This window comes from Melanostigma gelatinosum, assembly GCF_949748355.1.
Source record: "Melanostigma gelatinosum genome assembly, chromosome: 23".
Classification (NCBI taxonomy): Eukaryota; Metazoa; Chordata; class Actinopteri; order Perciformes; family Zoarcidae; genus Melanostigma; species Melanostigma gelatinosum.
In genome coordinates, this window is record NC_136656.1 from 267,598 (window position 1) to 283,177 (window position 15,580).

Sequence of the window (15,580 nt, forward strand, 5' to 3'; positions counted from 1 at the left end):
CCAACTCATCCTGACAAAACACTTTTCTTACATCGCAGCTCCGGTCACACAGAACATTTGTTAATCAGTTTTTACATTTGTTAAATCGGTTTGGTTAGTACACATTTGCTTATAAAATGATTATTGATCTCATCCTTCATCATTATTGTGCCTTGTGTCTTTTCTTCTCAACCATCATTATTTCCCCATCCCTTGAAGCCAACACCCTGCTTACTTCCTCTTTCTCCGTACTTTCTACACTCAGACTGCACTATACTCAGATACACATATTATTATTATCAGGTTTACATTTGTTAAATCACTCTATGTATTAAACATTTGTTATGTAACGATCATACACTTTATCTTTAGATTACACTTTAACTATTGATTTCTGATTATATGCTTTTTATATCCTGACCTTCCCCTGATCGTGTATGCATGTTTTCGAGGCAGCTCTGTGGGCTCAACTCTTCTTGACATCCCCTTCTTGAGGTCACAGGCTGCCTCGCCTTAGCTAGTAGGAATCTCACAGGAAGTTTTCGTCGGCCGGGGCAGTGATGACGAGCACGTCGTCCTCTGGTGAAGATGGTCCTGATGCCTGCTCCCAGCTGTCGATCACCACTAGGTGATGAAGGTTAACCTTGTTAACTTCTCCACACGGCATGTACCGCATATGCATGCATCCATAACCTTCACCGGTTTATGGCGCATGCGGTTAAACTCTTTTCTTTTTCCTGTGACCCGGAGTGGTTTCTGGTCTCCGGGTCCCTGCCATGCAACGGCTAGGGTGGTCGGCAGCAGGCAGACCACACAGTCATTCTTAATTTCTCTCCATTGCAACACTTCTTTTTTCTCCGGAGAGAAATCACTTCTTGCACAACCAAACTTCCTCAGGGCTCTTCCTGCCCAGAGCCCCGTAGTACTCCTTCTCATGTTAACCACCCCTTTGACATTGGCCACTCTGACGTAGGGTGGTAAATCTTGTATGTTGGTGGCCATTCTTGAGTTCCTGGTTTTCTCCTAATGCGGAACTGGCTTCAGCTGCCCTACTCCTTGGATTCCTCTTTTCTTAATGGTGAGTCCTCCCCTCCCTTTGTCCTCTCCTTCCTGCGTTGTATCGACCACACAACTCACAGTTTTTTTCTAGGATTCTGCGGACTTCTTTTTCAGGAATCCAGAGTCGCTGCTTTTCCAGTTCCCTTTGCGTTGGAACGGTGCCTGCATATCCTAGTGCGCCATGCACTGCCTGCACCACCTCCTCCACGCTCTCTTCTGGGACTACCCTTCCTTTGGGCAATTCTTCCCACTTCTCGATCCCAACAAAGACAATTTGTGTCATCTGGACGAAACGATCCACTTCTTCGTTTCCTTGCCAGTGAATTTCTTCTCGCGTGTGGGCCCTCTGGTGCACCACTTCGAGCTCCAGCGCCGTCCTCCTCCTGGTCCGCGCTGCCATCTGCTGCCGGGTCCTGGGTCGATGTCGCTGGCACGTCCTGCTGAGTCGTCGTCGTCTGCGGGCTGCCTTCGTCGCCATCGGGTCCTCTCTGCCGTCCGGTGGCGATTCCTTCATCTGGGCCGCTGGCTCGTCCCGCTGGGTCGCCTCCGTCTGCCGGCCGGTCCCTGGAACATCTGGTCCGTTCTGCTGCACTTGCATCTTGGACTTTGTCTTTGTCTTTGTTGTCTCGAGTCGCCTTCCTCCCAAAGCCTCTCGTCGCGCGTTGAGGAAGGGATGGGATCAGGCTCTGGCCCCTCTACAGGTCGGGCGAGTCTGGTCGATGCTCCCCGTCGCCTGCGGCTTCTCCTGTGCTGGCTTGTAAATACCACACACAGCTTCGATGCGTGGATGTCTCGCCATCGGACTTCTTCGTGGCTTGGGCAGCTTTACTTTCTACCCAACGCCTCACCTCAGGTCTTTTCGTACACGAACGACAGCCTCTCTCGGCTGCCGGGGTTCTTCTTTTGGACTCAACGTACTCCTTTTCCGTCGAGCCCCACGTTATGGGCGCCACGTGTTAGATCCTGGGTACTTCTGGCCCGATACGGGGCTACTTACTGACTCAGCTCTCTATTAAAAGATTCTCGAGCTGGTGTTCTGGCGAGGGAACTCGCCTGGCTCCGCTAACTGCCGTTACTCCCAACGTCTACCCTGCTTCCTCCGGTCTGAGCGCACTCGGCCGAGAGACCAGTCCTGGCCCCGGGCGCTCCCACCAGTCGCGTCGGTTATGGCAGCTTCCCTCTTATGGATCCGTGCTCTTGGTAAATGCCAGGTTAGGTTTTAACGGCTAGGATTAAGTCTTTCTAAAACCGTAAGGGATTGTTAAGTGGATTCTGTCTCTAGGATAACCTTTCAGAACTCAGTTGTTAGACATACAATAGCTTTAACTTTTTACTGTCACGAGGAACTTTTTACTACTTCAGCAAATGAATGCACTTGAGAATTTTACTTTAAATGCAGATTAGATATTTATTGCAGGTTATATTTAGTTAGTTTTGCAAGGGTTACAGCTACAGCTCACATAAAATGTCACTACACATGATTAGTCAATTTAATTTTCTTCTTTGATTATACTCATTAGTTTTAGATGCCGAGACGGCTCGGTTGGAGCTGGATGTTCAATGGTGCGATGAAAAGGTTCTTTTGGAGTTGTTAGGAGCGAAGGTCCGGCCGGACCCTCGGTCCTCCTGCTCTGCAACGGAGTCCGTCCAACAGTCCTCAAAACTCAGTACAAAGTCTTTCTCGGGCTGCTGCGTCTTCTCCGTTGTCCAGATGTTAAGAGTCGAGCAGTGGGGAGAGGAAAACCTCCGTCTTTAATTCTTGTTGTCCACGAACGGCGGTCTTCTTTCCGTGAACAGAGACGAAGTCCTCGGACGCGGCTGTCGAACGAGGTCCAGTGTTTCTCCATGGATGGCTCGGTCGGCGTCCCATCGTGAATTCCCGTCTTGCTGTTTGCAAGTCACTTCTTTTATAACACTTTTGGGCTGCCTCTCGCGTCTCTCCCCCCTCTTCCTCAACACGTCCTCCCTCAGCCCGTGATTAACATGACATCATTGATCTGGTGCCTGTGCTTCGAAAATGACCTAACTTTTGTGTGTGTGTGCATGAGGAAATCACCCCAACTTCCCTGTCTGGGTGTTCAACATCTGTTGCACTTCCCCTTTCTCTTTTTGCCAACTCATCCTGACAAAACACTTTTCTTACATCGCAGCTCCGGTCACACAGAACATTTGTTAATCAGTTTTTACATTTGTTAAATCGGTTTGGTTAGTACACATTTGCTTATAAAATGATTATTGATCTCATCCTTCATCATTATTGTGCCTTGTGTCTTTTCTTCTCAACCATCATTATTTCCCCATCCCTTGAAGCCAACACCCTGCTTACTTCCTCTTTCTCCGTACTTTCTACACTCAGACTGCACTATACTCAGATACACATATTATTATTATCAGGTTTACATTTGTTAAATCACTCTATGTATTAAACATTTGTTATGTAACGATCATACACTTTATCTTTAGATTACACTTTAACTATTGATTTCTGATTATATGCTTTTTATATCCTGACCTTCCCCTGATCGTGTATGCATGTTTTCGAGGCAGCTCTGTGGGCTCAACTCTTCTTGACAGGGGTCTGATGGTTTAGGGGTCTGAGGGTTCGGGGTCTGAGGGTTTAGGGGACGTTGGGACTGGGCTCACCTCTCCTCTGGTCCCTCCACTCCTATCCTCTCGTCCCCTGCCTCCTTGTCCCCCCCCCCTCCTGACGGACACACCTGATACCTGACGCCGCCTTTTATCCTCCAACAGAAGAAGAAGAAGGAGGAGGAGGAGGTGTGACATCATTGTCTCTCAACCTGTCTCACCTGCTGCAGGTGTGAAATAGAAACCAGTCTGTCCTCCTGTGGTTTAATAACATGCACACACACACACACACGCACGCACACAGACACGCACGCACACACACACAGACACACACGCGCACACACGCGCACACACATGCGCGCACACAGACACGCACACAGACACGCGCACACACACGCACACACACGCACGCACGCACACAGACACGCACACACACACACAGACACACACGCGCACACACATGCGCGCACACAGACACGCACGCACACAGACACACGCACACACGCGCACACACGCGCACACACATGCGCGCGCACGCACACAGACTGTGTGTTTATACACACTGAGGTCAGATGTGTTTTCAGTCCCACACACTGTTTTACTGCATTCTTTTATTTTTTTTAAACTTTTGATCTGAAAACAATAGTAATAGTTGTATTTATATATTTATATGTTCATATATTTATTTATATATTTATTTATATATTTATACATCGATATTTTTATATATTATGAAAGGTTGTTGAATGACATTCAGAATGAACGCAATATTTAATCATTCATGTTTATTATAATTATTATAATTCGTATTATAATAAATATAATTATTACAAATATTATAGTTGGAATGCTGTTCAGCATTCCAACTGTTGTTATCCTGTTATCCTGTTTCTTTATTCCACTATTTCTTCCGTCCCCCGTTTCGTCGCAGTGCTTCTTCTTCTTCTTCATTTTTTAAGCTACAGAAACCGTTCAACTATCAAAATGTTCAGCTCCTTCAGCTCATGTCTGCTATGACTTTTTATATTTCTAACCTTTAAACTTTTTGAATTATTAAGCTTTTAGCAACTTTTTTTGAATGGGTTTCTATGGAGAAGATTTTCAAATCCTTCAAAAACTTCTTCAACTTTCAAATTCTTTCAAATATCACTACCGCTGGAATTCTTTTAAGCTACAGAAACCGTTCGAATATCAAAATGTTCAGCTCTTTCAGGAGAGGTGTGATATGACTTCATATTTGTAATCTTTCAACTTTTTGAATTATTAAGCTTTTTGCAATTTTTTAAAAATTGGATATCTATTTTCAGCAATGTTTTTGAGATTCATTTCAGCTTTCAGCATTCCAACGCATTTTCAGCAGGAAATGCATTTTCTAGTTACAAATCCTCTTAAACTTCTTCAACTTTCAAATCCTTCAACTTCCTCATACTTTCAGCTACAGACACCATTTCAACTTTACAATGTTGAGAAAACCCTCAACTATTGCCAACATGATTCAGCTTTTTGATATCTTTTAAACTTTTTGAACTGCAGCAATTTAACTTTTATGATTTTTCAGCCCTTTTCTGACTTTATAATGGGTGTGTATTGCGCAGCTTAGAGTGCATGATGTCACTGCTGGAGTGAAGAGCAGCTTGAGATTCTTGTGAAAAAAACATTTGTGTTTTGCCACTGTGTCCACAATCTTCACTCTTCATGCATCATTTCTGGATGTAGAAGTAGCTAATATTGTCCTTGTCGTAGAAAAATTACTGTGGAATCCCACAGATTTCCACATTTGACACGGAAGCCGTTAATTGAGAGGAAAACCAACTTTCTGCTCCATAGAGACCAATGTTGAATTTTGCTTCAAAAACATCTTCCACAGAACACGGTACGCCATTTCTAGATCGCCAGTTAAGCCACATTTTTTACACTACAGACACAATTTTTACAGGATCTGTTCTTCAACTCATTCTTCCCCTCAATTATTAATATCGGAGCAATAGGAGCTACGGTTATGGGAGTTTTGAGGATTTGTTTGAGAGGTGTTTCCCTGTTTTATCTCCATGAAATGGCTTCAGGCACACAGGTGTTTGCGATTGAGCCAATTAGTGATGTTGATGAACACACAGACTCACAGACACACGCGCACATACACTCCTCTCTCTCTCTCTCTCTCTCTCTCTCTCTCTCTCTCTCTCTGTGTCTCATACAGTCATTCAGGTCTTAGGGATCTTTAGAGGTCTTTCCCCCCTCCTCCACCCCCCCCCCCCCCACACACACACACACGCCATTTCAAAATAAAAGCCCCAGAGAGTGAATTCTAACTGAACTGCTTGTGATGAAGCCTGTCATTTAATAACCTCTGTTTATGTGTCAAACATGATGATTATGTCTCCTCTCCCCCTCCCTCCCCCACCCAGTCCCACCCTTTCAAAATAAAAGCCTCATGGATTAACTGTATTTAAACGTTTCGCTCAAAATTAGGCTTTTTTGTTGAAATAATGAAATAATGAATGCTCTTACTGCGACAACTACTACTATTGCTAATATTTCTAGTATTACCACTACTACTACAACTTTTGCTGTTGCTACTATTACTACTACTGCTACTGCTATTACTGCTACCATAACTATTATTACTACCACTACTGCTATTACTACCACTACCACTACTATTATTACTGATACCACAACTGCTAATACTGCTATTCCTGCTACTACCAGTACTAATAACCAGTACTAATACTACTACAGCTATTAGTACGACTGCTGATACTACTACTTCTACTACTTCTTCTAATTACAAATACTTCGACGACAACTTCTACTACTACTGCTACTACAAATATCACTACTGCTGGAATTCTTTTAAGCTACAGAAACCGTTCGAATATCAAAATGTTCAGCTCTTTCAGGAGAGGGGTGACATAACTTCATATTTGTAATCTTTCAACTTTTTGAATTATTCAGCTTTTTGCAATTTTTTTAAAATTGGATATCTATTTTCAGCAATGTTTTTGAGATTCATTTCAGCTTTCAGCATTCCAACGCATTTTCAGCAGGAAATGCATTTTCCAGTTGTTATTATAATTATTATTAAAGAGCGACAGACACATTCCTTCAGTCGGTCCCTCTAATGATTAACGGATCGGACAGCCAATCACAGCCTCTGGAGGGGGCGTGGCCTCCTCGTCTCTCCAGCGGAGGAAACTTGAGTCCTTTTGTCCCAAACTTTAGAGTCCGCTGGTTCTTGGAGGTCTGGCCCGGAGGACTGGAGGACTGTGGAGGACCGGGACCTGCATGGAGCTCGGACTGGTTTGGGACGAACCTGCTCCGTGTGTGTGTATATGTGTGTGTGTGTGTGTTGAAGCTGTGTCGTACCTGTGTGTATCTGTGTGTTTTTTCGGGACCCTCCAGACCCACCGACCCTTCTCCGCTCACCAGTCCGCCTCTCAGAGCTCCTCTCCCGGCCTCGGAGGCAGCCACGCCCCGCTGTCTCTCCTGGAGGAGACAAAGTGTCGTAATGGAGGAGTGAGAGGGTGAGGAGAGGAGACACGTTAAAGGAGTCCTCCGGTGAGGATCGAGGACGGAAGCCTCTATTTTTCCGTTTGAATCTCTTCTTCTACACCTTTAACGGCGTCCATCTTGAAAAGTTTCGGATTCTTTCTCAACTAAAAGTTTTTTTGGACTCTCTGGGCTCCAATGAGGCGCGCGCGGCCGACCAAGAGCGCGCCCAGCTGACGGTTAACCGATCACTGATCGATAGGTGTGATCGGGTCCGGGTGGGATGGGGGGTCAGGGGGCCCCTGTGGCCCCGGGACGGGCCTCCTCCTGCGGGCTCCTGGTGCTCCTCCTCCCGCTGCTCCTGCTGACCCGCTGCGGGGCCGAAGAAGGTAAGTTTGTCCTCCATGAGCCACCGTACTGATCGATACTCACATTGATAACTCATTATGTATTATTACTACTAGAGAGTACTTCTATATATATTGTTACTACTAGAGAGTACTTCTTTATGTATTAGTACTACTAGAGAGTACTTCTTTATGTATTAGTACTACTAGAGAGTACTTCTTTATGTATTAGTACTACTAGAGAGTACTTCTTTATGTATTATTACTACTAGAGAGTACTTCTTTATGTATTATTACTACTAGAGAGTACTTCTTTATGTATTAGTACTACTAGAGAGTACTTCTTTATGTATTAGTACTACTAGAGAGTACTTCTTTATGTATTATTACTACTAGAGAGTACTTCTTTATGTATTGTTACTACTAGAGAGTACTTCTTTATGTATTGTTACGACTAGAGAGTACTTCTTTATGTATTGTTACGACTAGAGAGTACTTATTTATGTATTGTTACTACTAGAGAGTACTTCTTTATGTATTAGTACTGCTAGAGAGTACTTCTTTATGTATTAGTACTACTAGAGAGTACTTCATTGTGTATTGTTACTGCTAGAGAGTACTTTTGCTTCAGTATTTATACTCCGCAGTATCTGAGTACTTCTTCTGTTGTTGTTATTGGTCAGGAGGCGGAGCTTTAATCACCTGTTAAGTTCAGCATCAGTTACCATGGTGATCTACCTGGTTCAGAGACCAGGACCAGGTTTGTTGTTACTCAATAGATAAATAAGATAAGAGTGCAGGACGAGGACACGGCAACGCTGGAGGGATGTTTATACAAGACACTCTGTGTGTTTGGGTGTGTGTGTGTGTGTGTGGGGGGGTGGGGGGTGTGTGTGTGTGTGTGTGTGTGTGTGTGGGGGGGGGGTGTGTGTATGTGTGTGTGTGTGTGTATGTGTGGGTGGGTGTGTGTGTGTGTGTGTATGTGTGTGTGTGTGTATGTGTGTGTGGGTGGGTGTGTGTGGTCACTCTCTCTGTCCTGGTCCTCAGAGGACTCACCCTTAAGGTCTCTGTTTCTGGTCTCTGGTCCTGAGAGGCGTTCAGGTGCAGCAGGAGATCAGATACCTGAACCTGTGATGATGCTGCACGGAGGACACCTGAGAGACAGACAGGCAGACAGACAGACAGGCAGAGAGACAGGCAGAGAGACAGACAGAGAGACAGAGAGACAGAGAGACAGAGAGACAGTTTGTTCTGTGTGTGTGTGTGTGCGTGCGTGTGTGTAATTGCAGTGTAGAAAGAGGAAGCAGTCATTGGTCGGTTCTGCTCTGCAGCATCTGAGGAATGAAGCTGTGATTCACTCAGTGTGTTTCTGTGTGACCACAAATACACTAATATATACATACATGTGTGTGTATATATATACAGCACTATATATATATATACATGCATGTATGTATGTATATATATATATATATACATACATGTATGTATATATATATATACATACATGTTTATATATATATGTATATATATACATGTATGTATATATATATACATACATGTGTATATATATATACATACATGTATATATATATACACATATATATACATATATATACATACATGTATATATATGTGTATATATATATATACATGTATGTATATATATATACATACATGTGTCTATATATATATATATATATATATATATATATATATATATATATATAGACACATGTGTGTGTCTATATATATACATGTATGTATGTATATATACATGCCGCTGAAACTGCCGGAGTTTTGGGAGACGCAAGCGGCGGTGTGGTTCGCTCAAACTGAGGCACAGTTCGCCCTCAGAGACATTACAGCGGACGCGACAAGATATTATTATGCCGTGGCGGCTCTCGGCAGTTCGACAGCAGGCAGAGTGGTGAGCATTCTGGAAAATCCGCCAGAGAGGGATAAGTACAATACCCTGAAAGACCGGCTGTTGAACATTTTCGGGCTTTCGGACTCTGAGCGGGCTCGCCGGTTGCTTGCTCTGAATGGCCTCGGCGACAGCAAGCCGTCGGAGCTAATGGACAAAATGTTAGTGCTGCTAGGTAAACACGAGCCGGAGTTTCTGTTTACGGAACTTTTTCTGCAGCAGCTCCCGCTGCAGGTGCGGGCCGCTTTGGCCAACACCAGGATTACAGATTGTCGTGAGTTGGCCGAGGAGGCCGATAAGTTCTTTCTGGCGGGCCAACAAAGCTACACGGCCGCGGTGAGGCCGGCCCAAGCCACGGCGTGGCCGGGGGAGACAACGATCGTCGCCGCAGCAGCAGCGAGCCAACGGCGCTCAGTGACTGCCATGGGCGTCGGTTGGGAAGGCAGGCTGCTGTTCATCAGGGACGACGTTTCCGGGCGACGCTTTCTCTGCGACACGGGGGCGCAGAGGAGCGTTGTGCCTGCATCGCGGGTGGACATGCTGACGAACGGGCAGGGCCCCCCGCTGGAAGCCGCGAATGGTACCCCCATACGGACTTTTGGGACACGGTGCCTGGACCTGTGTTTTATGGAGCAGCGTTTCAGCTGGGACTTTGTGACTGCCAAAATTGCCATTCCCCTGCTCGGCGCGGATTTCCTATGTGCTTATGGGCTATTGGTGGACGTCAAGGGCCGCCGCCTGATAAATGCTGTGACTTTTTGCTCTTACCCATGTACACTAAGTGGAGCGGGCTCTACCAGGTTGACTAACATGCTTGCAGCGGCTGATGAGTTTCTGCGTCTGCTGGCCGAGTTCCCAGACCTCTCGCAGGCCACCTTCTCCTCCTCCACGGTCAAGCATGGGGTGGAGCATCACATCTCTACCACCGGCCCACCGGTACATGCCCGGGCCCGGCGCCTAGATCCGGCAAAGCTCACCATCGCCAAGATAGAGTTTGAAAACATGGAGCGCCTGGGCATCATTCGCCGCTCCGACAGTCCATGGGCTTCACTCCTGCACATGGCCCCGAAGCCTGGGGGCGGGTGGCGCCCGTGTGGAGATTATCGCCGGCTCAACGAGGCAACAATCCCGGACCGCTATCCGGTTCCACATATCCAAGACTTTTCTACCCACTTGTCGGAGAGCGTGGTGTTTTCGAAAGTGGACCTGGTACGAGGTTACCATCAAGTGCCCGTTCACCCGCTGGACAGTCCCAAGACTGAGCTGATCACTCCGTTCGGCCTGTTTGAGTTCTTGAGGATGCCGTTTGGCCTAAAAAATGCAGCGCAGACGTTCCAGCGTCTAATGGACACGGTGCTGAGGGACCTGCCTTTCCTGTTCGTCTACCTGGATGACATCCTGGTGGCCAGTTCGTCAAGAGCGGAGCACAGTTCTCACCTCCGGACTCTATTCGAGCGACTCAGCCAGCACGGGTTGTTCATCAACCCGGCTAAGTGCCAGTTTGGGTTGACCACCATTGACTTTCTGGGTCACCGCATCACAAAGGACGGGGCGCTCCCCCCCCCGGCAAAGGTGGAGGCAGTGACTAACTTTACACGCCCACTCACGGTGAGGGCCCTGCAGGAGTTTTTAGGCATGGTGAACTTTTACCATCGCTTTATTCCCCGAGGAGCGCAAGTGATGCGGCCCCTGTACGAAGCCCTGAAAGGCAAGGCCATCAAACAGCTGGTGGATTGGACTGAAGAGAGGGAACTTGCGTTTGTTGATGCGAAAACAGCTCTGGCAAACGCAACAATGCTGGCACACCCGTCACCTAAGGCTCCGATTGCCATCACCACGGACGCTTCGGACTACGCGGTGGGCGCGGTGCACGAGCAGTGGGTGAAAGGGGCGTGGCAACCGCTGGCCTTCTTCAGTCGACAGTTGCGGCCTAATGAGCGGAAATACAGCACGTTCGATCGGGAGCTCCTCGGCCTCTTTCTGGCCATTCGGCATTTCCGGTTCCTGCTGGAGGCTCGGCCGTTCACTGCGTTTGTGGATCACAAACCACTGACGTTTGCCATGAGTAAGAGCACCGAACCATGGTCTGCATGCCAGCAGTGCCAGCTCTCCTTCATATCAGAGTTTACCACGGATCTGCAGCATGTAGCGGGCAAGGAAAACCTGGTCGCAGACTGTCTCTCCAGGGCTGTCACCGGGGCTGTCCAGTTAGGCTTGGACTATAACAAGATGGCAGAGGATCAAGTTTCAGACCCGGGCGTCCAGGAGTTGAGGACGGCAGTCACGGGACTGCGGTTGGAGGAGGTCCCGTTTGGCGAAACTGGCGTTACGCTCCTGTGCGACGTCTCCACAGGCCAGCCGCGGCCAGTTGTTCCCGACGAATGGAGACAGCAGGTTTTCAATGCTATTCATGGACTGTCTCACCCGGGCAAGAGGGCATCTCAGAAGTTGGTCTCAGCAAAATTTGTCTGGCACGGGCTGAAAAAGGATATACGGAAGTGGGCCGGGACTTGTGTGGTGTGCCAGCTCTCCAAGGTGCACCGTCACATAAAGGCCCCGTTAGCACAGTTCTCGGTGCCAGAAAGGAGGTTCGATCATGTGAATGTGGACTTGGTAGGACCTTTGCCCCCATCCCGTGGGTTCACACATCTCACGATGGTAGACCGAACCACTCGTTGGCCAGAAGCTGTCCCGTTGTCATCAACAACGGCAGATGAGGTGGCTCGGGCATTTATTCAGGCTTGGGTCGCCAGGTTTGGAGCCCCAGCTGACGTTTCCTCAGACCGAGGCCCACAGTTTACATCAGAGCTGTGGAATGCAGTTGCAGGAAGCCTAGGGGTGAAGCTCCATCGCACTACCGCCTACCACCCGCAGGCTAATGGCTTATGCGAGCGGTTCCACCGGTCAATGAAAGCTGCTCTCCGGGCCAGCCTCAAAGACAGCAGTTGGGTGGACAGGCTCCCGTGGGTCATGTTGGGGCTCAGGACAGCCCCCAAAGATGATCTGCAAGCTTCATCGGCTGAGCTGGTTTATGGAGAGCCACTGCGGGTCCCGGGGGAGTTTATCCCCAAAGTCACAGACCCTTGGTCTGCAACCCAGCAGCGGGAAACGCTCCTGGAAAAAGCCAGGCTGTTTAAACCAGTGCCCACGTCGCAGCACGGCCTTCCGCAGTCATATGTCCCGTCCAGCCTCAGGTCAGCGGAGTATGTGTTTGTTCGCCAGGACGGCCACCGTGGACCCTTTCAACCCCCCTACGTCGGGCCGTTTCAGGTGCTGGAGACCGGAGACAAAACCTGTAAGGTCGACATGGGCGGCAAGCTGGAGTACGTGTCGGTTGACCGCCTTAAACCAGCACATCTGGACCTGGACCAACCTGTACGGTTGGCTGAACCCCCACGGCGGGGGCGGCCTCGTGCCCTCCCACCTCAGCACGACAGGACCCGGAGGGGGCCTTCAACGGTGGTTCTGCCTCCGGCCCCAGAGACACGGAGTCGGGCTGGTCTGTTGATCCGGGCCCCCAAACATTAATGGTTGGGACTAATCTCGGGAGTTGGTGAATTCTGCGGGGATGCATGTAGGGGACGACCGAATTCACGGGGCCCCTTTAAGGAAAGGGGCGTAACCCTGGTGACAGAGGGGGTTAAAGGGTGACAGGAAGTGAATGTGTTTTATGTTTTGTATGGATGGAAATAAACGGCCACAAGGTGCAGCCAAAGGGAATACTCGACTCCTTGTTTGTTTCCACACACCTACAGCACTGTAAATATATATACATGTATGCATGTATGTGTGTATATATATATATACATGTATTTATATATATATATATATATATACGTATATACATGTGTATATATATATATATACATGAATTTATATATGTATTTATATATATATATATACATACATGCATACATGTGTATATATATACATGTATTTATATTTGTATTTATATATATATATACATACATGCATACATGTATATATACAGGTTTGTGATAACCATAACCTGGGTTTCAATGGTTCTTTAACACAGTGATTCTTAACCATAGGGCCGCGGCCCACGATTGGGCCGTGAGCGCCACCTAGAGGGCTGCGAAAAACTTTCAGTTTTGCAGCTGAGGGTCTCGAGGGCCGCGGGACCGCATCGGTTATCAATTGAAGACACCAGAGACATCACTGTTATCCATGAGACGCTGTTACAATACAGCTTCCCACCACCTGGTGGCGGTAATGCGTCAGTCAGTTGTTTAACAAGCTGCAATAAGCAGAAGAAGACACTCAGCTAGCCGCTAGCCTGTAGCGAAAGTCATGGATAAGTTATTAAAAAGAACAAATGAAGACGACAGTGGTGCCATACCCCCCAAAAGTCTAAATGTGTGCGCAAGTACAACCCTGACTTTCTGAAGTCCGGCTTTGTGAACAGCGAGGCAGAGCGAGGGCTCAGTGTGTGGAATGTGAGCTAATGCTACCAAACGAAGCTCTGAAGCCTTCAAAATAAAGCGACAGCTAGCGACCAAACATCCAACGCTCGTGGGAAAGCCTGTGGAGTTTTTCAAGAGAAAGGAAAATGGGCTACAAATGCAGAAACGGTCTGTCGTGTCACTGACCGGTAACTAAATGTGCTTTGAAAGCCGGCTACCTCGTAGCCAGACGCGTGGCACAAAGTAAGAAAGCGTTCACGTAGCGGAGGAGTTGGTTCTGCCGCTGTGGATATGTGCCGTGAGATGATCGGGGAGGCTGCTGACCATCCCACTCTCACACGACACCGTGAGTCACAGTATCGCCGACATGGCCTCAGACATTCAGCTTCAGCTGCTGGAGAGAATAGAAAGTCGCCCATTCTACTCTTTGCAACGAGACGAGTCCCTGATGTCACGAATGCCGCACTGCTGCTGGTTTTTGTTGGCTGTCGCTGGGACAGTAGTTTGCACGAAGACGTACTGTTGTGTGGAGCGCTACCAACACGAGCTACGCCTCAGGAATGTTTCGGCCGCATGGATCACTTGACTGAGAACGGCCTGGACTGGCAGAACGGTGTTGGCTGTGCAGTGATGGTGCAGCGTCGTCGAGCAGATGCTTGATCGTGCACCAGAAGCTAAGTGGACCCACTGCTTCTCCACCGTGAAAGCCTTGCAGCTGAAAATATGTCCCCAGAGTTCCATGAGGTGATGGATGCGAGTGTGAAAACCATCAACTTCATTAAAAGTAGAGCTGTGAACTCCAGATGTTTGGCAAGCTGTGTGAGGACATGGAAGCAGAGCATGTCCAGCTGCTCTGTCACAGTGAGGGGAGACGGCTCTCAGGAGGACGGGTCAGTGTTTGAGCTGAGGGATGAGGTCTTCTCACATCACTATGCTGACACAGTTCACAGTGAACCTGCCTTCCTCTGCGACATCTTTTCACTGCTGAACCAGCTGAACATCTCACTTCAAGGGAGAAATGCCAACATATGTGTTGCTGCAGACAAAGTTCAAGCTTCCAAACAAAACTTGCTTTGTGGACAAAGAGGGCCAGGACAAGAGGATGGACATGTTTCCACTTTTCTCTGACATTTTGGAAAACTCTCCTCAGGTGATCAGTGACTCAGTCTCTCACAGCTGGCAGAGACATTGGATGACTACTTTCCTGAGGATCCCAGAGACGGACACATGTGGATTTTGGACCCATTTTCTGTGGATCCCACTGAAGAAGATGTTGCTTTGCCCTCACATCTGGAATCCCAGCTTCTGGAAGTTTCCACCGACAGCACTTTAAAGTTGCAGTGGGGCAAACTGGACCTGGACTGCTTCTGGATTGCGGTCTCAAAGGAGTACCCATGTCTAGCACTGAGGGCTGTGAAACACCTTCTCCCATTCACGACCACATACCTGTGTGGACCAGGATCCTCCAGTGTGGACCAGGATCCTCCAGTGTGGACCAGGATCCTCCAGTGTGGACCAGGATCCTCCAGTGTGGCCACAACTAAGACCAAAGCCCGACACAGACTCAGAGCAACACTGGAGGCTCCTCTGAGTGAGCCTTTGCCCCGGTCCACCCAGACTGGATCTGATCCACGTGTCTCATTGAGAGGTGGACACGTACGATAAGGCTGTATTTTCATTTGCACTTCATTTAAATTGTATTTATAGTTTATGTAATTTGAAACTTATTATTTTGAATGTATTTATTTCATTACCACATATTATTTATT

At 47.7% G+C, this 15,580-nt stretch overlaps 1 protein-coding gene across 2 annotated transcripts in view; it reads left to right on the top strand.

The window, feature by feature from the left end:
• Positions 1-6,857: 6,857 nt before the first annotated feature.
• Positions 6,858-15,580, top strand: part of LOC306796923 (ephrin type-B receptor 4b-like) — a 40,741-nt gene continuing 32,018 nt past the window's right edge. For both annotated transcript variants that reach the window (XR_013773080.1, XM_079295998.1), the window contains exon 1: positions 6,858-7,502. Coding sequence is in view for 1 of the 2 variants with exons in the window: in XM_079295998.1 (XP_079152124.1) it covers positions 7,397-7,502 (106 nt within the window). In the remaining variant the exon portion in view is untranslated. The remainder of the gene's footprint in view (positions 7,503-15,580) is intronic.